At 36.6% G+C, this 27,420-nt stretch overlaps 1 protein-coding gene, 1 non-coding gene and 1 pseudogene across 5 annotated transcripts in view; 1 reads left to right on the forward strand and 2 right to left on the reverse strand.

Moving 5' to 3' along the window:
- The window catches only part of TBC1D15 (TBC1 domain family member 15), an 85,074-nt gene that overhangs the window by 21,418 nt on the left and 36,236 nt on the right, over positions 1 to 27,420 (forward strand). For 2 of the 4 annotated variants that reach the window (XM_081822081.1, XM_081822078.1), the window contains exons 2-5: positions 11,934 to 12,032; positions 12,557 to 12,631; positions 16,557 to 16,695; positions 21,897 to 22,107. In XM_081822081.1, coding sequence (XP_081678207.1) covers positions 16,650 to 16,695; positions 21,897 to 22,107 — 257 coding nt within the window. In that variant the 5' untranslated portion in view covers positions 11,934 to 12,032; positions 12,557 to 12,631; positions 16,557 to 16,649. Of the gene's footprint in view, positions 1 to 11,933; positions 12,033 to 12,556; positions 12,632 to 15,288; positions 15,421 to 16,556; positions 16,696 to 21,896; positions 22,108 to 27,420 lie in introns of those variants that run through there. The other 2 variants (XM_081822080.1, XM_081822082.1) reach the window with 2 other exon arrangements.
- LOC115944643 (U6 spliceosomal RNA) lies at positions 704 to 796 on the reverse strand (annotated as a pseudogene).
- Positions 21,029 to 21,131, reverse strand: LOC115944642 (U6 spliceosomal RNA). Its single transcript, XR_004079173.1, has one exon. It is a non-coding gene; the product is annotated as a U6 spliceosomal RNA (small nuclear RNA).

The raw sequence follows: 27,420 nt of genomic DNA on the forward strand, positions 1-27,420 counted from the left end.
CTTAACTTCTACATCTTTAACATTTAACATTTATCTTCGAGAGTTATACTACTTGGCGTAAAGTATAAGAACTTAGAATAATATACTTCCATTTCTCTTCTCCTGACCTTTGTGTTATTTTTATTTTACTTTGCCTGTGTTACAAACCCACAAAACAAAGATATACGTGCATTTATCTAGTTGTGCTTTCTTTTTTTCTCTTTTATTTTAAATTCTGGTACGGTCAATGGAATATTACTCAGCCATCAGAAAGGATGAATACCTATCATTTGCATCGATGCGGATGGAACTGGAGGGTATTTTGCTAAGTGAGAGAAAGCAGAGAAAGACAGTTATCATATGGTTTCACTCATATGTGGAACATAAGGAATAGCGCAGAGGACCATGGGGTAAGGGAGGGAGAACTGAATGGGAAGAAATCAGGGAGGGAGACAAACCATGAGAGACTCTGGACTCCAGGAAACAAACTGAGGGTTGCAGAGGGAAGGGGGGTAGGGGGGAATGGGGTAATTGGGTGATGGGTATTGAGGAGGGCACATGTTATAATGAGCACTGGGTGTTATATGCCACTAATGAATGGTTGAACACTACATCAAAAACTAATGATATACTATATGTCGGCTAACTGAACATAAAAAAAAGAAAAAATTCTGGTATGGTTAACATAAAGTGTTATATTAGTTTCAGGTGTACAATATAGTGAAAAAATATGGAACACTTCACGAATTTCCATGTCATCCTAATCTTCTCTGTGTATTGTTCCAATTTTAGTGTATGTGCTGCATTCTACTTACACTTTAAACAAAGAGATTTGATTAACAAGAAATAAAATGTGTTTATCCACATAGTTAACTATTTTGGGTGGCTTTCATTTCTGTGTGTAGATTCAGATTTCCTTCTAGTATAATTTGTTCTGCCTGAAAGACTTCCTTTAACATTTTTTGTAGTGTAGGTCTGATGGTGATGGAATTTTTTTTAAAGATTTTATTTATTTGACAGAGAGAGAGATAGCGAGAGCAGGAACACAAGCAGGGGGAGTGGGAGAGGGAGAAGCAGGCTTCCTGCTGAGCAAGGGAGCCCGATGTGGGACTCGATCCTAGGACCCTGGGATCATGACCTGAGCCGAAGGCAGATGCTTAACGACTGAGCCACCCAGGCGCCCCTTTTTTAGCTTTTATATGTCTGAAAAAGTATTTTATCTTCTTTTTTTTTTTTTTTAAAGATTTTATTTATTTATTTGAGAGAGAGAATGAGAGAGAGAGCATGAGAGGGGATAGGGTCAGAGGGAGAAGCAGGCTCCCCGCCGAACCGGGAGCCCGATGCGGGACTCGATCCCGGGACTCCAGGATCATGACCGGAGCCGAAGGCAGTCGCTTAACCAACTGAGCCACCCAGGCGCCCTTATCTTCTTTTTTTGAAAGATATTTTCTCTGCACGTAAAATTATAGGTTAACAGGGCGCCTGGGTGGCTCAGTTGGTTAAGCGACTGCCTTCGGCTCCGGTCATGATCTCAGAGTCCTGGGACGGACTGAGACCCGCGTCCACGCTCCCAGGGAGCCTGTTTTTCCCTCTCCCTCCACCCCATCCCTGCTCCTGCATGTGCGTGTGTGCGTGTGCCTTCTCTATCTCAAATAAATAAAATCTTTTTAAAAATCATACACATTAGAGGTGCCTGGGTGGCTCTGTTGGCTGTCTGCCTTTGGCTCAGGTCATGATCCCAGGGTCCCCGGATTGAGCCCCACATCGGGCTCTCTGTTCAGCGGGAGCCTCCTTCTCCCTCTCCCTGCCACTCCCCCTGCTTATACTCTCTCTCTGTCAAATAAATAAATTAGATCTTTTTTTTTTTAAAGATTTTATTTATTTATTTGACAGAGAAAGACACAGCGAGAGAGGGAACACAAGCAGGGGGAGTGGGAGAGGGAGAAGCAGACTCCCCGCCGAGCAGGAAGCCCGATGCGGGACTCGATCCAGGGACTCCAGGATCATGACCTGAGCCGAAGGCAGTCGCTTAACCAACTGAGCCACCCAGGCGCCCAATAAATTAGATCTTTTTAAAAAAATTGTACACATTAAATTCATGTCAATCATATCTTAGTAACGTGGTTAAAAAGAAAAAAGTGTTTCTTCATTGTTTTCTAGTCTTGTTTCTAAAAAGAAATCTGCTGAACTCGTTATATTTAACATTTTTTTTTCCTCTGGCTGATTTCAAGATTTTCTGTATATTACTGATTTTGTACAATTTGATTATGATGTACCTATATATAGTTCTCTTTGTGATTCTTGCAATTTTGAGTTCATTGGGGTGTTTAGATCTGTGGGTTTATTAGTCTTCATCAAATTTGGAAAAATGTCTGCAGTTATTTTTTCAAAAGAGATCTTTTTCTGTTTCTCCTCTTCATCATTTTCAAGTACTTCAATTATATGTATATTAGACCACTTGAAGTTTTCCTGCAGCTCATTGATGCTCTCTTCACCTTTTCTCAGTCTTTTTTTCCTGTGTGTATATAGTTTCTATTGCTGTAACTTGAGGTTCATTATTCTTCTGTGATGTCTAATCTGCCATTATTCCTTTTAGTGTATTTTTCATTTTACATTGAAGTTTTCATCTCTAGAAGTTCACTGGGTGTTTTTTATATTTTTGATGTCTTAGTGATTTCTGACTTTTTCTAGAATCTTGACTATATCCAATTCAGTTATAATAATGCTTTAATATTCTTCTCTGCTAATTCTATTTTTTGTGTCATTTGGAGTCATATTTAATTGGTTGATTTTCCTGCTCATTAGGATCAAATTTTCCTGTTAGTGTGCCTGGTAAATTTTTTTTACTAGATGTTAGCTCTTGTGAATTTTATCTTGTTGGTTGTAGATATTTATGTATTTATGTATTATCCTGTTATGTGGAAACCAACAGTTTTGGGTCTTGTTTTTAAACTTTGTTAGATGGGTACAGCACAGCATTTAATGTGGAACTAATTTTTCCCCACTGCTGAGGCTAGGCTGTTCTGAGTACTTTATCCAGTGCCCTGGGAATTATGAAGTTTCCCACTCTGGTGGGAATAGTTCTGTGTGAGCTTGCATATTGTTTCTTCTAATAATTTCAAGTGACTTTCCCCCCTAGCCTTAGTTAATTTAATGTAAATTACTGATGCACATGCACTGACCAGTACTCTGCTGACTACTCAGGGATGGACCTCTGCAGATCTCTTTTGAGTTCTCTGTGCCCTTCTCTCTTCCCTGGGACTCTGTCCTGTGAACTCTGTCTTGGCCTCCCCCAATTCCCAGCTCTGTGTCCTCAACTCTAGGAGACTACTAGGTATTGTCTGGGTTTTCTCTCCCTTTGCCAGCTAGAAACTCTCTCAAGACAGTAAGCTCCCGCAGTTGTATGGCTCACCTCGTTTGTTTCCTTTGAGCAGTCACTGTCTTTCATTACCTGATAAAAAAAACAAAACAAAACAAAAAACAAACTGTTTCAAAGGTTTGGTTGGCTTGCTTGCTTTTTTGTTTTTGTTTTTGTTTTCTGGTGAGAGGGTAAATCCAGTCTCTTTCACTCTATCTTGGCTACATGTGTATTATAGGGTTTTTTCCCCTCTGTTTTTGGTGGGATTAATACCTATTTCTGCTATGTATCTTTTTTTTCTCAGGCTTAGGCTGAGTATTTGACTGTGTTCCAAGTTTGTTTCCTTGGTTGTTAGGAACTCTGAGATCTTTTTCTTCCAGAGGTTTTTTTGTTGTTTGTTTTTAAAGACTTATTTGAGAGAGAGAGCGCGCGAGAGAGAGAGAGCGCACACATGAGCAGTGGAGAGGGGCAGAGGAAGAGGGAGAAGCAGACTCCTTTCTGAGCAAAGAGCCTGACGTGGGGCTCTATCCCAGGACCCTGAGATCATGAACCGAGCCGAAGGCAGACGCTTAACTGACTGAGCCACCCAGGTGCCCCTCTTCCAGAGTTTTTGTAATAACCATTTCATTCTTGTTATCTGTATTGGTTTTCTTTTGCTCTGTGTTTTCTGAGAGGTGATGTTGTCAACAAGACATTCAAGAATTTTATCAGGTGCTAAGTATTTAGAGAATGTCACGTAGATATATGGGTAGCTGAAGGTCATCATCACCTCTATAAGAGTGGGTTTATGCCAGTTTGTAATTGATATGAAAGTATCTTTTTTCCATATTTCATTGGTAGTCTGTGTATAATCTCTGTAAAGATAACATTCTTTCCCCTCCTTCCCTTCCTTTTATTTTGCTGGTATGTGTAGTGATAGGTGGTGCTATTCCCTCAAATCTGCTTGATGTATCCTTCTGTTTAGTTTCCTCAGTGTATGTCCTTTCATTGTTGAATTCATGTCATGATTTCCATCTGACAGTATTCCTCCACTAGCTATGAGATTTGGTTTAAATTGTTTGTAAAACTGCACATTTTGCTTTTATTACCAGTGATTTTTAGCATTTTGGTTGTAAAACAAAACTTATTTACAGAGAAATGATACATCTATAACTTCATAAGGCAGACATCCTTGTAACCACCACTTCAGTCAAGAAATAGACCTTTACAGCCACTCCAGAAGATCTTCCATGTACCCTTTTCCCCCAAGTAACCACTGCCCTAACTTTTGTAGTACTTACTTTCTTGCATTTCGTTATTGGTACTAGCATTTTTTAAACACTGCTGTCCTGTCTTTTTTTGTTTGTATTTCAGTTCTTCTTTTATGTTCTCTACTTAGTATTACTGGATACTTCTTTCAGTTCTTTTTTTTCCTCAGTCTTGCACCTTTTGTCTTTTATGGTATTTGATATTTATTTTTCCTTAGGTAGTTTGTTTATTCTCCTGTTTCATTTTAACACGGTATTTCTTGATTTCGAGAAATTGAACCATACAGGAATCATGGTCCAAAAACCAAAACCCAAAACTACCCCAAACCACCCAAACACGGTATTTCTTGATTTCGAGAAATTGGACCATACAGGAATCATGGTTCAAAAGCCAAAACCCAAAACTACCCCAAACCACCCAAATCCTGATTTTGACAACTGTATATCCTATTGTGTACAGTTTTCATACTTTATTTTCCCTGCCAAATAAACTGGAAGATGAAGTGAAAGCACCATTTATATCTTCATTAGAGATGTATCACAGATGTGTTTTTGCCATATAATTTTTTCTGTTATAGAATATCATAAATTTGTGAGTTATTAGGCTTGGAGAATCTGACATAGACTTTTTACAGTACCTCAGATATGTGTGCTAGAGAAATGATTAGGCTGTTATATTTTTACATTCAGTCAGTGCCTTTGTCCTTAGGGTAGCAATCATGGGATGTCTTTACTGCCTGTACATTGTGTTCCTATTTGGGGTGCTTGGTGTGGATAACTCAAGGAGTCTCAAACGTGCTGTCATCTGTAGTAGTGCAGACTTTTGTCTCAGTCTTTTTCTTCTCCTAGCTCTACATTCTCAGCTTCCTGTGCTTGCTTCAGCAGCAAATATACCATTTGCCAACTTCCTGACATTAGTTTTATTTGCCCTTTACCTCATTGGAATATGATTTTTTCTTGTTTTTCTTTCTGACTTACATTTTTTTCCTATTCGTATGAACTCTTCATCTTGTCTCAAATCTCAGGTAGTGGAAAGAGAGGCATTGCTGGTGTCCTTTCTTTGCCTCCTGTAGCACAGAGGACCTACTTATGTTCACAGCATTGGTAATTGCTGACTTCTTCGGATTGGAATATGAGCCATAGTATACTGGAATAATTTTGCTAGTGTCTTTATATACTGCACCTTATGTTGATTGGCTTGTCATTGTGTACCCTTTGGACAAATAAAACATGTCAGAGCAGATTTCTGGATCTCAACCCCAGACTAGTGGAAGAACCGTGATCAAATCACTTAACTTCCCTTGCATTTTTTCTCAGTTACAAAGTGGGAATGATAACACATATCTAATTGTGTTATGAGGATCAAATGTGATAACATACAAATGCTGTGTAAAGTAATGCATAATAGAATATTACATGCTCATAATAGCATTTTAACTTTTCTTTTTAATTTGCATTAGAGATTATGAACAAAACCAGAGTAAATAAATTGGAAACCTGTTTTACTAAATGTATTGCCTCAGATGAAATTCCTGATATCATAATTATTCCCTGTAGCGAAATAATTTTTCATATCAAACAAGCTTGGAGATAGCTTTTCAAATTCTAATTATTACTATTGATGAAGATAGGAAGCAAAATGTCCTATGGCAGAAAGATACTCCTCAGGAATCAATTCACTTATAGAGTCTAATGAAGAAGAAATACCATTTTTATATTGTGTAAGATCAGAATTTTAGTTGGACTTCTGTTTTTGTGTTTTGAGCTATTGAAGGTAGTTGATACCTGTAGAGTTGTATTTTATTAGGCACATGTACTCAGAAGCTTGAGTGATGAACAGACATATGCTGTAAATAAAAAAATAAGTAAAATCATTCCCGCAAAAATAGAGTGAAGGACTATATTAAAATGAATGATTCAAACCAAGATGATATAAAAGAGAGTACTAGCTTTTTGTGTATAATATTTAGAATTACAGAGGGGTTAAAACCAAAGATTTTTGTTTAACGGCCAGATTATTAAGTAGTTAGCTGCTGCATTGATTTATAAATGAAAGACATTTAAAAATTGTTTTTAGTCCTAAGCAGCATTATTTTGTACATCTAAGCAATTTCAGAAACTGCTTTCCTCTAGGGAAGCCATGTGAAATTTTTCTGGTAGTTTCTTGAGGCAATAACAGTTGAAATTTAATGGATGAAAGTATTGGGAAATCTGAAATCCACTCCTTTCTTTGGTATGCATGTGGTCTTGAGTAAAGTCACTGAACCGCTTTGTGTCTCAGTTTATTCTTCTGTAAGATGGAGATGGAAATAAAGTCTATTTCTGAGACATTCAATTTGGCTCTGAGGATTAAATAAGATCGGAGTGCTTTGAAAACAATAAATAGTTAAAACTTATCATTTAGTTGTTTACTGTTTGAAGTAAATTATGTACTGATGTAACTAGTTTGTTTGGTCCCTGTAAGTCTCATAAGACTTCATAAGGTTTAGGAGCTCAGGAAGGTAAGTTTATTAATTTCATTCTATTTCTGGCAGGATTAATAATTTGTATTGATTAACATCACACCCTTCAAATTAGAAAGCTGAATATGACTGCTTTCTAAAGACAGTACAAGTCTGGGTTTGGAGTTGTGGATTTTTGGACGTGTAATTTGTTCCTCAGAAAGTGCTAAAGAGTTAAGGACAGAACCCAGAATGAGTGCAGCTTGGATTTTTTTTGTAAGGTGCCTGGTACTTTAATGCTTTTTAAATATTTTCTCAGTGAAATTACTTAGGAATCTCAACTTTTTCTTAAATGAAAAAGAGAATAGGCAACACTTGACCAATATATGCATGGGAAAGAAAGAGTAAGGAACTCTTCTTATGTGCTTCAGTTAGGTAAAGTGTTTTATTTGGTTCTTTAGGATTCACTTACTTTATTAAGGTTCCAGAGTCTGTTTAGTGTTAATAGTATCACAGAATTTTAGATTGCATTGTTAATGATACCAAACTTTTCTGGGCAAAATGAGTGTCCTTTTTTCTACTATGAGAACTATGAAGCTCTTTTCGGGGGGGCGGGCAGAGGGAGAGAATTTCAAGCAGACTCCCTACTGAGCAGGGAGCCTGATGTGGGGCTTGATCCCTTGATCCATGAGATCATGATCTGAGCTGAAACCAAGAATCGGAGGCTTAACCAAGAGAGCCACCCAGGCGACGGGAGAACTATGAAGCTCTTGATTATTGTTTTAGCTGAGACTTAGGTGAAAGTATGCTAACATGTAGTTTCCAGACATGTCTCTGATCTATTTCTCACTAAAGCTTGAGATTTTAACGGATTTCTTTCCCTTAACTTCATATTGTGGCCCCAGATATAATTATCTAGTTTAACCTCTTGTTTTGAAAATTGATAAATTGAAGTCTGGAAAGGTTATAGTTTATACTTCTGCAATTTCCTTTTTTACTTATTAAAATTATTTTTTATTACTAAGCAATGTGTAACTGTATTTTAGCTTTGAAATATTCAAGTATGTTAGAGGCATTAACATAGACTGTTACAGTTTTCTTTCAGCCTTTCCATATCCCATTCTCTTTCACAAGTAATCTCTGTTAACAGCTTAAAGTGTGTCCTTCCAGAACTTGTTCTGGGTATTTTACAGCAATTTAGAGAAGCTTTTAAAAATACATAAATGTCATCATACTATATATAATTGGCAGTTTTTTCCATGTTTGTTTGTTCATTTAATCTATCATATCCTTTCTTAATTCCTGAATAGTATTCCCCATAGAATGACTATCCCAGGAGATATTTGATCATTTCCCCTGTGTGGGTATCTAGATTCATAACTTCCCTTTCCTTTTTTTCTCCCTCCCTCACCCCACCTGATGTTATAAATAATAGTGCTGTGAATAGTTTTAAGCATATCTTTATGCACATGTGTGAATAAATCTGTGTCCTTTAAAAGTTTTTATCTTTATGGAAACAGTATAGAATTGTCTTCTACTGCTCCCCAACTCATGCTGTCCCCAGTCTTTGCCTTCTGCTTAATGCTGGTCCGGTGCTTAATGACTATTTCAGTGAAGGCCATCTTGGGTTTTTGAGATCAGAATTTCTCTGGTGATCTTGATTACTAGAAGGACTCTTTTCCTGACATATAACTTCATATCACAAGTGACTAACGTAACATGGGAATAACAGTAAAAGTAATGTACTTTATAACATAGTAGCTAAGAGCACAGTTCTCTGGGATCTGACTGCCTGGATTTTAATCTCCACACTGCTCCTTAACCATCCCTTACTATTTGCATCAACGATCTTAGGCAAGTTATTTAATATCTTTTTCAGTTTTCTCATTAACACAAATGGGCTTTCCATTCTAATGATGTAGTAGGATACAGTTATAGAGCCTGTGGTCTAGGGTTAGGGGGATTAAGCTATAACATGTGGAGTTCCTGGTGCATAAGTATTCCATAAATGTTAGTTAAAAACAGGAAGATGCATACCCATTTACATTCATAACTAGGGTGTGATGGTGATGGGTTGTGAAGGTGCTTGTCTTGCAAGCTGGTCCCCATGGTATTCTGAATAGTGAGATGGTAAATATAAAATGTCCATACTACTCAAAGCAGTCTACAGATTTAATGCAATTCCTATCAAAATACCAACAGCATTTTTCATAGAACTAAAATAAATAATCCTAAAATTTGTATGGAATTGCAAAAGACCCCGATTAGCCAAAGAAGTCTTGAAAAAGAACAAAATTGGAGATATCACAGTCTCAGATTTCAAGATATACTGCAAAGCTGTTGTAATCAAAACAGTATGGTACTAGCACAAAAATAGACACACAGATGGGTGGAACAGAACAGAAAGCCCAGAAATAAACCCATGTCAATTAAGTTTCACCAGAGGAGGCAAGAATATGCATTGGGAAAAAGGCAGTGTCTTCAACAGGTGGTGTTGGGAAAACTGAACAGCTACATGTAAAAGAATGAAACTGGACACATTTTCTTATAATCTACACAAAAATAAAACCAAAATGGTTTAAAGATCTAAATATAAGACCTGAAACCATATAAATCCTAGAAGAAAGCATAGTAGTAATTTCTTAGACATCATTTGTAAAAACATTTTTCTAGATATGTCTCCTCAGGCAAGGAAAACAAAAGCAAAAATAAACTGTTGGGACTACCTCAAGATAAAAAGCTTCTGCACAGCAAAGGGAACAATCAGTAAAACTTAAAGGCAGCCTATGGAATGGGAGAAGATATTTGCAAATGACATATCTGATAAAGGCTTAGTATCCAAAATAAATAAAGAACTTATGCAGCTCAACACCAAAGAAACCAAATAATCCAATTAAATGGGCAGAAGACACAAATAGACATTTCTCCAAAGAAGACATACACATGGCCAGGAGACACATGAAAAGATGCTCATCATCATGTATCAGGGAAATGCAGATCAAAATCACGATGAGATACTACCTCACGCCTGTCAGAATGGCTAAAATCAACAACACAAGAAACAACAAGTGTTGGCGAGGATATGGAGAAAAAGGATCCCTTGTGCACTGTTGGTGGGAGTGCACACTGGTGCAGCCACTATAGAAAACAGTATGGAGATTCCTCAGAACATTAATAGAATTACCATAAGATTCAGTAATTCCACTACTGGGTATTTACCCAAAGAATATGAAAACACTAATTCAAAGGGATACATGCATCCCTATGTTTATAGCAGCATTATTTACAATAGCCAAAATATGGAAGCATCCCAAGTATCCATTGATAGATGAATGGGTAAAGAAGTTGTGGGGGCACCAGGGTGGCTCAGCGGTTAAGTGTCTGCCTTCGGCTCAGGTCATGATCCTAGGGTCCTGGGATCGAGCCACGCGTTGGGCTCCCTGCTCAGCGGAGAGCCTGCTTCTCCCTCTCCCTCTGCTGCTCCCCCTGCTTGTGCTCTCTATCTCTCTCTGTCAAATAAATAAAAAAATCTTAAAAAAGATGTGATATACACCCTCCCACACACACAATGCAATATTACTCAGCTATAAAAAGATGAAGTTTTGGCATTTGCAACAACATGGATGGATCTAGAGGGTGTAATGCTAAGTGAAATAAGCCAGTTAGAGAAAGACACCATATGATATCACTTATATGTGAAATTTAAGAAACAAAACAAATGAACAAAGAAAAAGAGACAAAAAACAAGGCTCTTAAATATAGAGAACAAACTGGTGGGTACCAGAGAGCCGGTGGTGGGGGATGGGTGAAACACGGGAAGACGGTTAAGAGAGGGTATGTGTTGTAATGAGCACTGGGTATTATATAAGACTGATGAATCACAGACCTGTACCCCTGAAACAAATAATACATCATATGTTAATTAATTGAATTTAAATTAAAAAAGAAAAAAAGTACACTTATGATGAGCGCGGAGTAATGTATAGAATTGTTGAATCACTATGTTGTACACCTAAAACTAATATAACTATGTTAATTATACTGGAGTTAAAAAAAAAAAAAAAGAGGTCTACATAAATAGAAACTTACACTCTATTCCAAACTTCTGTATGTGAAAAGTACTTAGGTCTCAAAGTGATTATTTTATTTCTCTTATTTTCATAATGAAAAAAAATGTAATTGGGAAATGGGTCCCAGGAATGGAATCTTAAATTTATAATATTCTGCTAATAGAAGACAAGACTTAACTTTACATGGTTCAGTTTACTCAGGAATTAGCTTCAGTCTCCCTTATATTCCCACAGGATATTGTTCAGGACCATGTCTTAATCATATCTATATAACTATAGTCTTTTGCATGCTTTTACATATAGAAGCACTCAGTAAATATTTGTGTGCATGAACTACTTTAATCGTTCCTAGAAGTCCTCATCATTACTCCTTAAAATTCCCATGTTACTCCCTGAATTTCTATGCCACTGTGCTACAAAAACACACTGAAATGATCTTACAGTAAAACATGTACTGTATTTCATCTGTTCTTATTCTTGAATGTTTTCATGGCCTTTTTCAGTTTGAATCCAATATTTTGCTTAACGTTTGTTAAAAATGTATTTTAAGTGGAATTCACTTGAGACACATTAGCAATTACTGTGACATCTTTGTTTATGGAGAAGATCAAGATTGTGATTATCACTAAACCAGCAAACTTCCATAGAGCAGACTACCTTCCAGTTTATCTTAATTTGAAGTGCTCTTAAGCCTGAGTGGTATTTTTAAAATAATACATTTATATATGAAATAGTCAGAAATGTGGTTCAGGCATTATATGAAAATACATAATTTTTTTTAACAAATGTCGAAATCTTACTGAATAATAATGGTGTGATTCTTTTTTTGTTGTTCCAGCTTATATATGAACAGGAAGGGGTCTATATTCACTCATCTTGTGGAAAGACCAATGACCAAGACAGCTTGATTTCAGGAATATTACGTGTGTTAGAAAAGGTATGTTTTTAGTAAGTGATTTTATTTAATAATTGTTTATGGCAGTGGTTTATCTTCGGGGCATTATCAGTAAGTTTGAATTTCATGTGTAAGGTGAAATTATGTAATTGAACAGTGGTTATAAATTTAACATGAAAATGATGTTGAAAAGTATGTAATCTCTACACTCAGTATGGGCCTCGAACTTACAAGCCTGATATCAAGAGTCCCATACTCCACTAACTGAACCAGCCAGGCACCCCAGGAAAATAATACTTTAGATAAGCCCGTAAAATGGCATGGAATATTAAAAACTTATGTAAAAGTTTCAGTATTACAAATTTTTGTCATGAAAAATAAGCAGAATTTAAAAATGTACATAACATTTATTGTCAAATAGTGGTTTACTTGTGATATTGCATATTTAAAATGCTAATATTTAAGGGTTTAAAATTTTCATTTTGCGTTCAGGGAATTAAAAATAGGTAACTAAGAATGTAAGATATTGCTGACTAGTAAATATAGTCCATAATTTCTTTCTCTAGGATGCTGAAGTAATAGTGGACTGGAGACCATTGGATGATGCTTTAGATTCTTCTAGTATTCTCTATGCTGGAAAGGTACTTAAGAAAGAAAGAGTGTGGCTAAAGGAATGCCATTTTTATTTTTTTATTTTTGCTGTTCATTCATCATTCATTTATTCATTTATTCATTCCACTGTAAGGAATGCCATTTTTAAAACAACTTCTTTGAGCTATAATTCATATGCCATAAAATTTACTCCTTTAAAGTGTATAAATTCAGTGGTGTTAGTATATTGAGTTGTGTAACCATCACCAATATCTAATTTTAGAACATTTTCATTACTCCTAAAAGAGAAACTCTGCCTTTTAGTAGTACACCCCTCATTCCCACTTAACTTCAGCCTCTTGCAACCACTTTTTATCTCTGAGAATTTGCCTATTGTGGACATTTCATCTAAATGGAATCATACAATATGTAATCTTTCATGACTGGCTTCTTTCTCTTAGCCTGTTGTTTTTAGGGTTTATCCATGTTATAACACCTCTCAGTTCGTTTGTTCTTTTTCTTTTTCTTTCTCCTTTTTCTTTTCTTTCTTTCCTTTCTTTCTCTTTCTCTTTCTCTCTCTCTTGCTTTCTTTCTTGCCTTTCTTCTTGCCTGCCTGCTGAACAACATTGCATTTATGGAAATACAGTAGTCTCCCCTTATGCATGGGGGATACATTCTAAGACCCCCAATGGATGCCTGAAACCACAGATACTATTGAACCCTATACATATTATGTTTTTCCCTATACATACCTATGATAAAGTTTAATTTATAAATTAGGCAGGTGAATGACGTAGGCATTGTGAAGTAGTGTTAGACTACTAATTGTATGTTCGTACTGTCAGAAGGTGGATCATCTGTTTCTGGATGGACCATTGTTGACTGCGGGTAACAGACTTTGGGTAACACACTGTGAAAGAGAGAAACCGTGGATATGGGGTCAGGGGTGGGGGAACTACTGTACCACATTTTGTTTATTCATTAGTTGATGGATATTTGTGTTGTTTTCATTTTTTAGGTTAATATAAATAATGCTGACATGAACATTCATACACAAGTTTCTGTGTGGATATATATTTTTCTCTTAAAAACCTAAGAGTGGGATTGTTGGGTTATATGATAACTATGTATTTGCCATTTGTATCGTGTGTTGACTCACTGTGGAAGGTAGAGATTTCTGTTTTATCTCTAATTCACCCTGAAACTCAGGCTCAGTTCTCTGCATTTCTTCTCAAAATATCTGTCTATCTATCTTTCTATCATCTATTTATTTTTAAAAGATTTTATGTATTTATTTGTCAGAGAGAGAGCACAAGCAGGGGGAGCTGCAGGCAGAGGGAGAAGCAGGCTCCCCGCTGAGCAAGGAGCCTGATGCGGGACTCAGTCCCAGGACCCTGAGATCATGACCCGACCAAAGGCAGATGCTTAACCGACTGAGCCACCCAGGCGCCCCTGTAGATGAACTTTTAATTAATTCTTGTTTTCAGTGTGTTATCCCTGTGCTCAGTGTGCTTGGTTTCTCCTAATCCAGAAATAATCTGTTTTATTTTCTCTAATGAATAACCCTCCAGCCTTCTGGACTTTTGTTAGTACTCTTCTTTTTAGCTTGACCTCTATCCTAATTTCCAGAAGTACTTGATCAACCAGTTCCAAGCCTTTGTGCTGGTGGGGCTCTATAGATGCTGCTTAGCTCTCCTCATTGATTTCATTCATTCAGTTTTCCTCTCTATTTTTCAGTCTGTTCCTATTTCTTAATTTTTCTTGTGCCTTTATAATATCTTTCTGTTCCTACAAATTTTCCTTTTTCCCTTTTTAAAAAGAATTACAGTAGCAATATATGAATACATTCTTGTAAAAATACTCAAATAATAGAAACAATAGAAATTGAAGTCTTGCTTGACTAGAATCTTGTCGTCTGTCCCTGTTTAGTGTGTATCTTTCCAGACTTTAATCTGTTCATATTTTATTATCGATCTATCTAGACCTAGTTTTTTTCTCTGTTTCTAATTGCATATGCTGCCTGTAGTTATACTGCAAACATTGTTTTGCAGCTTCTTTGTTTAATTTACTATTATTTAAGAGTAAATAAATATTAAAATATATCAGTTTTTAAACTATGGCTTAGTATTTCCTTGGCTACCCCCTAGTTTGTTTATTCATTCCTTCACTGGTGGGTATTAAGATATTTTCAGTTTTTCATTTTTACAGTGTTGCAATGAAAATTCTTACATATGCCTCTTTGTGTACATGTGTAAGTATTTCTCTGGAGTGGATGATATAAAGAGAGTTATTGTAATGACACACATGTATAGCTTGAATTTTTTTTTTTAAGATTTTATTTATTTATTTGACAGAGAGAGAGAGATAGCACAAGCAGGGGGAGTGGCAGGCAGAGGGAGAAGCAGGCTTCCCGCTGAGCAGGGAGCCCAACGCAGGCTTGATCCCAGGACCCCGGGATCATGACCTGAGCTGAAGGCAGATGCTTAACTGACTGAGGCACCCAGGCGCCCCCATAGTTTGAATTTTAATAAATAATGGCTATATTGACCTTTTGGAGTCAGTAGTAATTAGCACTGTCATCAGCAGTGTGAGATACTAGGTCTTTACGCTGTCTTTTGTATTTTATTTTTTACTTGAATGGGTCAAAAAATTGAAATTCATCTTAACTTGCTTTTCTCCTTCTTTTTCTTTTTTTGAAGATTTTATTTGAGAGAGAGAACGAGCGGGGGAGGGGCAGAGGGAAAAGGAGAAGCAGAGAGCCTGTCGCGGGGCTCGATCCCAGGACTCTGGGTTCACCACCTGAGCCGAAGGCAGATGCTTAACCAACTGAGCCACACAGGCATGCCTCCTTTTTTTTTTTTTTTTTTGAAGATTTTATTTGAGAGAAAGAGAGCATGCATGTGCAGGGGGTTTGGCAGAGGAGGAAGGAGAGGGAGAAGGAGAGAGAGAATCTTGAGCAGACTCCATGCTGAGTGTGAGCCCAATGTGGGGCTCGATCTCAGGATCCTGAGATCCTGATCTGAGCCGAAACCAAGAGTCAGACACAACCAACTAAGCCACCCAGGTGCCCCTTAACTTACTTTTCTTTGATTGTTTCTGAAGTTGGACATCTTCCTATGTGTTTGTTGCTTCATATTTCTTCTTTGACTTGCTTGTTTTTCTGTTTTGATATTTGCCAGTTTCTAAATAATTTGGTAGGTGTTGTTTTTGTATTCTGGATGTTTTTCTTTTGTCTGCCATATATTTTGAAAACACTTTCACTCAGTCTTGCTTATCTTTAACTTAGATGTGCTACTTTTTATAGTATAGGAATTAAATATTTTGATTTAAATTATTAATATGGAATTTTAGACATTTGGTTTTATTTTCTTTTAAAATATTAAGTTCTTTAGAATTATACATGTAGATATGTTATTTGTAGCTCTTAGCTAATTTTGACTGAGAAATATGCAACCAGCGGTGGCTTACATAAAATAGCCACCATTGGTTATTTTCCTCAAATAACTACAAATCTACAGGTTTGGAGTGATTCTCCTGTTTTTTCTCTTACAGTCATAACATGGCTGCCATATTTTTAGGCATCATAGCTACATTCAAAGCAGGAGAAAGGGGAAACGGGATGAGGCTTTTCTATTAGGAAAGCAAAAGCATTTCCAAAAGCCCTGTAGTTGACCTCTGCTTTTATTTCATTGACAACCCTAACTGCAAGGGAATCTGGGCAGGCTTTTCTTTTTTTCTTTCTTTTGTGGAGGGGGGTATGGGGGGGTGGGTGGAGAAGTGGGGGCGGGGATGGGGTGGGTGGCAGGTAAAGATAGGCAAGAAAGAAAAGGATAGGAAATAGTGGTTGGTTTTCCCACCAGTAATGTCTGTCACAATCTCCAAACTTAATTTATGTAGAAGTTGAGAATATATTGTTAATTGAAATTAAATTCTAATTTTAGTCCCTAAATATTTCATATGTTATACTTTTTTTAGGACTCCAGTTCAGTTGTAGAGTGGACGCAGGCCCCAAAGGAAAGAGGTCATCGGGGATCGGAACATCTGAACAATTATGAAGCAGAGTGGGACATGGTCAATACAGTTCCGTCTAAAAAGAAGCCACATACCAATGGAGGTATGAATTAAATCTTTTGAAATCTTAAACTGATTTGCTACAATATAATAAAAATAAAAGTGCAAAGAAATTCTTTAGTGTTTCTCTGTCGCAAGGATGATTTGGTGCTTTAATACATAGATCTCATATTTTAGTTATATTCCCTCTTCATCTCTCTTTTTGTTTTATTGGTTGTGACTTTATAAAAAAACAAGGTTTTAAAAATACGTGTTCTGTTTTGTAGTTATTCATGGCAGAAAATAGAAACACTTTAAAAAATTGCTTTAGATGTCTCTCATGCACATTTTTCTAGCATTAAAAAAAAACAAAAACAGCATGTTGTTTCGTCCTAAAGCACCAGGGGGAGATGGAGTATACCACTAAACCATACTGTTCTAATTTCAGTGCTTACTGAGATCTTCACAGCTCATTACAATATATGTTCAGTGACTGTTCTCATTTATATACTACATGTATATATTTAAATCTGTGTTTCTGTGTGATGATTATCTACATGTAGATAACAAAAAAGAGCCAAGCTAACAGCCTGATAGAACACATATACTACACCAGATATGATTTGTGATTCTTTTAAAAATAATAAATACTTGTACAGAGTTAAAATGTTTTTTCCTTATTGATTAATTTGTGTTTTATAACTAAAAAGACATTTAATGTCTTACTCATTTTAGTCTGAGTTTATGATTTATCCACATTTCCCAGATTCAGAAAAGCTGGCCACAATTGGCTGGAATATGTAATGCCACATTTATATAGCGTTGTTACCCAGTGAATCTGATTTTCATATATGGCCTGGGGAATCATTCTCATATACAGTAGTTACATTTTGTACTGTATCATTTCTTGGAAACAGTGGCAATTAAGAAGTTAATAGTAATTCATAAGCTTTTGGTGAATTAAAATCAGCTCATGCTGGTGTGTTGTTTTTTGTTTGTTTGTTTTTCCTTTTTGGCATTCTTTTTCTATTGAAAGGGAAGGTTCTTACCAGAATAATACAAAGTATTAAGGTAAGACCACTGGGTTTTAATGTATTTGGCATGTGAAGTGGTTTTTAACTGCTCTAGATTAGATCTTCAGGATTAAGTTTTGTGAATTGTGCTTTTTTTTGTTTGTTGTTGCCTAATATCATTGAATCCTTGAAAATGAAAATGACAGGCTATAGGAAAGAACAAAGGAATGAGTTTTCAGAATTTCATAAAAGAAGCATTACGTGTATGAGAAGAGCATAATCTGACAATAAACGACTTTTTAGATTAGTGGTTTTCAACTTTGGCTGCACATTGAAATAACCTGGTTAGGTTAGGCTTTTTAAAAAATACTAATGCCTGTGTTTCATCCCAATGAATTAAATCAGACTCTGGGATGGAAACTGGGCATTTGTATTTTTTAAATGCTGTCCTGTTGATTTTAATGTACAGAACTGAGAACCTGTGTAGCTGTGTAGTTTAGCAAAAAACCACAGATGTAAATACTGCTTATATGACTTGGCCATGAACTGTGACTTATAAAGAGCCTTTATTTAGCAATTATTGAAAGTTAAGGAGACATTTTCTTTTTTTCTCTGTATTTAAAAAATTTTATGAATGTGTATAGCAGTAGAAAACAATACTGAATATAGTATGGCCCAGTATGCATACACGTGCACATATTTGATGGAACAAGAGTTATGAAGTGTAGTGCATTTTTTTTTTTTAAAGATTTTGTTTATTTATTTGAGAGAGAGAATGAGAGACAGAGGGTACGAGAGGGAAGAGGGTCAGAGGGAGAAGCAGGCTTCTCGCCGAGCAGGGAGCCCGATGCGGGACTCAATCCTGGGACTCCAGGATCATGACCTGAGCCGAAGGCAGTCGCTTAACCAACTGAGCCACCCAGGCGCCCAAGTGTAGTGCATTCTATTCCACCCCATCCCATCCCTTCTTCTCCCAGACTGTCTCATCCAATTATATTTCATCAAAAATTCTTCCTAAAGGGGATACTTTCTAAGCTTGATGTTTCAAAACTCAGATTTATGCCATTATGAAACATTTTTATATGTTTAAAAAGTATTTTTTTCTAATTTTATTCATTTTTTAGTTTTCACATTTTATACCTTTTACTTTTTTTTTTTTTTTTTTGACAGAGCGAGAGTGAGAGAGGGAACACAAGCCGGGGGGCAGTGGGAGAGGGAGAAGCAGGCTTTCCGCTGAGCAGGGAGCCTGATGTGGGGCTCGATCCCAGGACCCTGGGATCATGACCTGAGCCGAAGGCAGACGCTTAATGACTGAGCCACCCAGGCGCCCCTACTTTTTACTTTTTTGTTCGACAAAGGAAATTGGGACAAAACTTAAAAAATTGACTATCAAAGACTTAACTTTCCTTATACTTTTTAAGAGTTTCTATTATGAAGTCTTTGTTTTTATATAGCAGATCAAATGTTTTGAAAATGTTTCTTACCAGAACAACAGACTCTCATCATGTTCTGTACACCCATCCAAATAAAATGTCATGTTCTCAGTGTTAATTCTATTCAAGACATATAGGGACTTACTGAACTGTTTTAGTTTTACACTTATGCTATTATGGTTAGTTTTCCCATGTCATTGTGTTGGGGATACTTCTTACGTGTATTTGGTAACATCATTCATCAAAACTAATGTGTTGTTTTTTTTTTAAAGATTTTTATTAATTTATTTGAGAGAGAGAGTGAGAGAGCGTGTGGGCACAGAGGGAGAATGAGAGGGAGAAGCAGACTTCCTGCTAAGCAGGGAGCCTGATGTGGGGCTTGATCCCAGGACCTTGGGATTATGACCTGAGCCAAAGGCAGATGCTCAACCAACTGAGCCACCCAGGCATCCCAGAACTAGTTAGTTTTATTTACCTTTCTTCAAGAGAGAAAAGGAAATTCTGAGTTAACTCTTGGATTCATTAGGTTTCCTTTGTGTAACCCTTTCTATTTCTGGTTAGCTATTGGTAGTAGACTAAATCGCAGGTTTCTTTTATGTTGACTTGGTACTAGGTTATTCATTTATTCAATGCATCTTTGAGTACCTACTATGTGTTATTTACCCTTCTAGGCATTGGGAATATAATTATGAACAAAATAAAGTTCTTGTTCTCATGAAGCTTACTATATTCAAGTAAAGGGGCTTCCAGAATTGACTTGTAATGTTTCTTTCACTGTTTATCAGAGCTTCAAGTGAGGAAATGTGTAAGGCATTTTCTATTCCATATGTGATGTGTTTCTTCCATTAACATGGGAAAATCTGTGTAAAAATTTTACTTTTGAATATGCACAAACTCCTGAAAGTTCGTATAGCTTGCATGTATTTATATTCTCCATATGATTTTCATGCATTAATTTAGATTAAGTCTTTCTATGTAATTTAAGAATTTAATTTTAAAAACTGTCTATATCTAGTTTTTCGTTGCTTTGAAAATATTTTTGGTCTTTGCAAATAATCTAGTAGTCCTAAATACATTAACATGTAAATGATTCAGGGAGACACTGAAATTCTAGAATTGTTTTCATTTTGATATTAGCTTGTAGTGGTGTTATGAGCTCTATGATATAAATTCTAGTGAAATATGATGTATGGTAGTCAAGTTGGCACATGGCACTTAATCTAGTATCAGCCTTAGATATGAGTTCACCATCTGAACTGGTGTGGAACCTAGGCAGGTCACTGTGGAGATAAATTACTTTTTAGCCTTTCTGGACTTCTTTCAAATGATACTTAAGTGTCCATGAAATAGTGATGGTGCCTGTATTCCTGGTAGGTAGAGGTTCTGTAAGCTGTAGATTTCTTTGTGTCAATTTAGGAGATCCTTGTTGGAGCTGATGGAGCTATGGTGTTCCTGACTATATAGGAAGGTGACATATATGCAGGTCAACACTGATCTACTCTTTGATCAAGTTCTATAAGCACATATCTTCTATGCAGTTTAGTTTGTGGAGTTGATAGCGTGGAATGGAACTAAGATCTTGAATAACAGGATAGTGCAACACTTCTTAGGAAATAACATTAGAGAAATGGATTTTTAAAATTTCACAGACATGACATGCTTATGTCCAAGTTAAAACAGGTCAAAATGGCATTTTTGGATAGAAATTATAAGTAGTAGTGGGAAAGTAATATTTTTCCCTTTGTTCTTTACATTTTTATTCATATGTTTTTTATGCTGCTTGTTATCAGGTATGATATTGTTCACAAGCCTAGGATTTTTAAGCTTCCATAAATAGCCCACAACCTCAGAAAATACTTTATTTTATGTTACTGTAGTTTGGGTTGAACTGAGGTCTTACTTTAGTAGATGGATTTAGTAGGAAGATTGAATGTATTCATTCTGTTCTTAAAAAAACACAGACCTCTTCACGAATGTGCGTGTCACCCTTGCACAGGAGCCAGGCTAATCTCTGTATTGTTCCAATTTTGTGTATGTGTTGCTCAAGCAAGCACTGTATTCATTCTCTTTGAAGCACTCACAACTTAAGTTATATTTTCATCCGCAACTCCTCACTGCTCTTTGGGTTTTTGTAAATAAAATGTCTGTTGGTATATTTACTCCAATGTTATTTTTTTATACCAGTGTTATTTACCTTCACTCAGGGTAGTCTAGTAAAAATAATTGCAAAAGGAAGTGAGGAAGTAAAGGTTTTTTGTTTTACTTTTAATGACTCTCCAAGAGCATCATGCCATTCGTATTTGGCGGGGGTGGGGAGTGGGCAGTGGAAAAGAATAACATTTTTTGAGTATTTGCTATATAATTGGCACTATACTAGTTAGGTGACAAGTATTAGCTCTTTTAATTCTTAGAATAACATTGGGAGGTAAGTATAATTATCTCCATTTTTACAGATGAAGAAACCAAGGCTCAGAGAGATTCAGTTATTTGCCCTAGATCATTCATTTAGTAAGATGGTGATGCTGTAATTTGAATCCATCCTGCCTGCTTCCAAAGCCATAGTCATTTTTGGGCAAGCTTTTATTTGAAATAGGGATAATATTTTTTCCCTCTGTATGCAATAAGATGATTATTTTCAAAACTATTCTTTTAAGAAAATATATGTTGCCATTTCTAATACAGGTAGAAACCATAGTAATATGAATGCTATAGTCATTCCCGAGGTTCAGCAAGTATCTGTTAGGCAGTCATGAAGAGCGCTATCAGTACCTTTTAAAAAGGTGAACAAAAATATTTTGCCCCACTTTCTTGTTTTTAAGATGCTCCAAGTCATAGAAATGGGAAAAGCAAATGGTCATTCCTGTTCAGTTTGACAGACCTGAAATCAATCAAGCAAAACAGAGAGGGTATGGGCTGGTCGTATTTGGTATTCTGTCTAAAGGATGACGTCGTTCTCCCTGCTCTGCACTTTCATCAAGGAGATAGCAAACTACTGATTGACTCTCTTGAAAAATATGTGGTATTGTGTGAGTAAGTATCAAATTATTTTCTACTTATTGAAACTGGATTATTGTATTGGTCCCAAGGCAAACAGTTTTTACTTGTCATTGGGCATTAGTGACCTGTGTGCAGATGAGGGCACAAGGAACTTTGTTCTTTCTGGGATATTGACTGCTTTGGATGAATGATTGAATAAAATTTTGCCATTTTAGTACTTTGGATCTGCAACTTATCACCTTATTGCTGTTCTAAAGAAAAGAGTGGTCCAATATTTTTTATACACATTTAAATGAATGATGATACATCAATAACTTATGGATTATATATTTATGTAATTAACCTTTTATTACATATTGTCTGTTAAAGATAGAATTTTATTTGTACTGTTGCATATTTAAATCCAGCAAATCTAAGGCCTTTATAAAATTATTATAGGTGTGGAAGACAGGGCTTTCTCACGTTCCAAAAATCTGGTGTCTTATATTTATTCACCTATGTGCATTTGAACACACATACTCTTACTTGCTTTCACTCCCTACAAATATATTTTGGGTATCAAAGTTCTGAGCACTGTGCTAGTTGCTTGATAGTTAAGTAGTGAACACAACAGGCTATTCCTGGGTATCTGACAGTTTATAGTCTTGTGAAGGATGCCAACCAGTAAATGGCAATAAAACTCAAGAACTAAAATGAAGTACAAGGTGCTTTGAGAGATCCCAGGAAGGGAAGAAGGGTCCCTCATTCAGACTAGGGGTTGGTTAGGGTTCAGGGAAGACTTTCTGGAGGAAGTAGTATGTGTGTTAAGCTTGACAAATGAGTGAACATTAGCATGAAAGAGAAGGACATATTTGAGGGAGAAATGTTTTAGATGGAAGGATGTAAAACATGATGTAATCACAGAACAGAGTAGTTGAATATCACAGGTCTGCATACTGGGGGACAGAGGGTACCAAATTTAAAGATGAGGCCAGAGCGCTGAGTAAACGCCAGAGCCTGAGGATCTTATAAATCATTTTAGCTGTTTGTTCCATTCATGTAGATGAGATTATAGTGGCATGAATTAGGAGAGTGACAGGAAAGAGAGAGTATTGGAGAAAAATATTTAGGGTTTGATTTTGTGATTGAGTGGGTATGTGGAGGTGAGAAGAAAGGAGAAGTTGAGATTTTAGCTTGGGGAACTGTAGGGATGAGTGTTAACCTTGTTAATAATGTCACTTTATAATAGAGTAACATAATACCTGAATTTAGGTTGTATAAATCTAGTAGTGATCCAAAAGTTGGAAAATTTTGGCTGTGTTTTCTGATACGAAATTCTCCTTCCTACCATGTTGACCATCTCTGGCTGGCACTAGGCATAAATCAGTTATCAGTATCCATAAGAAAGTCAGGCCTCGTTGGCAGTATGTGGGTCTTGGATCTTGAAGTGGGAAGCTTTGAATAGGTTACCTGCCGGGGGTGTGGGTGGGGGTTTAAGAAGACTTCGGGAGGGGCATGATTAGAGCAAAAGTTTTGGCTGTTGAATAGCAGGTGTTAAAGGCTTGGGGGTTTTAGTATCATAGCAAGTTCTGTATCTGTCAGTGTTGTGAAGTAACTGTCAGAAAAGAGTTCATTCAATTTGAGACCACTGATTAAAGCATAGTATTTAGGATGAAGTGGTAGTTCCTCTCTACCCTTTACTGGTCTTTACTTTGGAGAACGAGGGTTGGTGTTTAACATTGCATTTTAAATGTGCTAGACTATACTACATAGAAAAGATGACCAGTGTAATGAGAGGGATCAGAGTGGTATCATGAAAAGCATTAGAAGGGTATAGGGATTTAACTTGAAGAGGAGTTTTGGTGCAACATTAAATAAAATCCAAACTTACTATGGTCATTGAAGTCCTGCATTGCCTTATTAACTCTTTTTATCTCTTAAGCCTCATCTCATGCCATTCTCTTTTATATTCTAGCCATATAGTTTTCTTTCAGTTCCTGAAATGCCCCAAACTCTTGAGTTAGAGTCCTATATGTATGCTGTTTCTTTTGCCTGGAATATTCTTCTCCCTTTCTGATCCTAACGTCTCAGTTTAATGTCACTTCCTCAGAGTGGCTTTTCTGGATGCCCCCTCTCCCAAGTAATGTAGGTTCCCACCCCCATTCTTTTTCATTGTCTCTTTCCCTTGTTTGCTTCCTTCATAACTCTTAATAGAATAATGTTATCTCTTTACTTTTTTATTTATTTATTTATTTATTTTTAAGATTTTATTTATTTATTTGAGACAGAGAGAATGAGAGACAGAGAGCATGAGAGGGAGGAGGGTCAGAGGGAGAAGCAGGCTCCCTGCTGAGCAGGGAGCCCGATGCGGGACTCGATCCCGGGACTCCAGGATCATGACCTGAGCCGAAGGCAGTCGCTTAACCAACTGAGCCACCCAGGCGCCCCTACTTTTTTAATATTCTACTCTAGAATGTATGCACACAAAAGCAGAGATTGCATCTGTTTTGTTTACATTTTCACTTAAGTTCCTAGCCACAATGCCTGGCACATAATATTTGTACAATAAATTTCAGTTGAATGAATAAATGGCATAGTACTTAACTAGTTCTACAAATAATTTTGAAAGAGTTGTTATAAGAAATATATCATAGGTTTGTTTTGTATGGCTCCAAAAAGCAATTAGAAGAAAAGGGTTGTAGCTCAGGGGTTAGAGAGTTTTCTGTCTTGGGTGGGTTCAAGGATAGACTCAACAATCACTTAGGTGCTTATAAGAGTATGTGTACCTTGAATGTGTGTTGGTGATGTTTTAATGAGGATTGTAAATGAAACCTCTTTACAAATACAGAAGAGGTAACAAAGTAAGGAGTAAATATAGGAATCATGATGGTAAAAATATCATTATTAGTGAGGCTTAGATGTGCAGCATCATAATAATTCACCCCAAAGTAGTTTTGAAGTCACCCAGTTACAATTTTTGAACAACTACAGGTCTTCCTATTGAGGACAGACTATTTATGATGTGAATGAAAGCAGACAAGAAAGCCCCTTCTATGGGTTGGTAGGCAAATTCGAGAGAGAGAGAGAGAGCGAGCAAGCGAGCGAGCCTGAAAGGGGTTATTTATGCCAAGCATGCACCTTACTCTTTCCTGATCTCAGTAATCAGATACGTCCTAGTGAAGGAGAGTTTAATAGAAGTGTATCTTCTCCATTTGAAAACACGAAGCCATGGGAATGGTGTTCTTCCATATATATTTTTTTTTTTTTAATTTTTCTTTCAACAAGTTTATTTTTGAGGACCACTTATGTCCTAGACACTCTGTGCTAACTTGCTGGAAAAAGCAATAATCAGAAAAGATACGGGCCCTGCCTTCATGAAGTTTGTACTGTTGTGGGAAAAACAAACATTATTTATACAAATAAAGGTAGCATTTTAGCTGTAATAAGTACTCCAGATAAGAGATGTGTAGCACTGTCACAGCATATAATAGGATATTTTTTAAGTCTTTTGTGTGTCAGTAGTAATTGAAGCTCTGAGAGAGAATGAAATTAAAGGGAGGATAAAATGGGATGTGATATGAGCATCAGTGATTAATCACAACCTTTAATGACCTGGTCAAAGAGAAGAACCTAACTGAGGTACTGACCTCCCTCCCTATACTTTGTTCTTTTCTCTCTTCCTTTTGGGCTTTATCTTTCAATTTATGGTCAACGAGGGATGTGGCCATTCTGGGGGGGAGGAGAGGGGGAGGTAGTGGTAGGGAGAGATAGCCTAAAGTGAGTCCTTCAAAAACTACTGCTAATACCAGCCACTTCTCTGCTGTGTATTCTTCTGTGATATTGGGGGCTAATTTACTCTTTGCCCCCTAGATGGTCTGAAATATGTAAGAATAATACATCAGATTTTTTATCTCCCAAGGCCCCTCTGTACCCTAAGGTGAAAATAAACACTTCCTGTTCTCTTTACCATCATAAATTATACCCAGTTATATTGCACTGTAGAGCTTACTAGAGATTATATGTTGAGCCTAAGTGGTAGAATATGGATACTCCAAATAAACTGTCACTGACATTAAAGAAATTCCATATTTGTATAAAGCCATCTCTATCAGATTCTTAGGGAGATAGTAAAGATCCTTGTTCCTTATTTCATTAGTTATGATCTAAATAAATGGAATTCTCAATTAATTTGAACTCCAAAGAAATGAAAATTCCCAAATATTCTTGGTTTTTCAGTCTACTAGATGTCAGCCATGGCAATCTCATTTCCTGTCCCCAGAGCAGTTACCTTAAGCAGAATGATGTTTCCAGAGTCAGTTCCTGTGGTCAGAGATTGTTGTAGAGACTAGAAGGAAGAAGAATAGTTCAGAAAACCGTGGTTTCTGCAGCCTCACTGGGGTGCCAGGCAGTCTATGCCAGCGTCACCCTTCTTGTCTTCTATTCAATTCAGAACCAACAGAGAGAGTCAGACCACATTCTCTTCTTTCTCTGAGTAACTTAAATTGAATGATGTGGCTTGTGTTTGTGGCCATCTTCTCTTCCTAATACTGCCCTAACGAATTAAAGGCCTTACCATACAGATGAACAGAAATCATGAATGCCCTGGGGATGTGCAGCCTTATAAGAGTGAGAATGAGGCTGGGCCAGCTGTGCACACACAGTTCCGTCTTTCATTCTCACCAGCTGGATCAGGCAGTGCAAAATAGGCTAGCTTCTTGAGACTTGTTATTTCTCAAATGGTTTTCTTATCTTCTGGGAAAAACAAATTGTCCTTTTTGTTCATGTTTGTTAGTGTTCTTTGATTTATCACCATTTAAAACATGATACTTGGGTAAGGAATGAATCACAAATACATTTATGTCACCTTTCTGGAACCAGGTTGGTTGCTAGGATATGAATGAAGGTTGTGATATAAAGGTTCCATTAAAATTATTTTGTATATTGGGCCATTTTTACATTAATATATAAATAAGCAGTAAGATATTTCATATTATCATATAACACCATTTATAAGATTAGGTTACAAAACCTCATTTATTCCCTTTGAGTTATATGTATAAAATAAGAGTATATTATATATATAGTTTGATTGTGAATATTCTGTACTTTTTTATTTTATCAACCTTTTTTTTTATTTTTTTATTTTTTTTTATTCTTATGTTAATCCCCATACATTACATCATTAGTTCTAGATGAAGTGTTCCATGATTCATTGTTTGTGCATAACACCCAGTGCTCCATGCAGAACGTGCCCTCCTCAATACCCACCCACCACCAGGCCAACCCATCCTCCCACCCCCCTCCCCTCTAGAACCCCCAGCCTGTTTTTCAGAGTCCATCGTCTCTCATGGTTCGTCCACCCCTCCG

The sequence above is a fragment of the Leptonychotes weddellii genome, chromosome 5 (assembly GCF_054177405.1).
Source record: "Leptonychotes weddellii isolate Sample4059 chromosome 5, ASM5417740v2, whole genome shotgun sequence".
In the NCBI taxonomy this organism is placed as follows: Eukaryota; Metazoa; Chordata; class Mammalia; order Carnivora; family Phocidae; genus Leptonychotes; species Leptonychotes weddellii.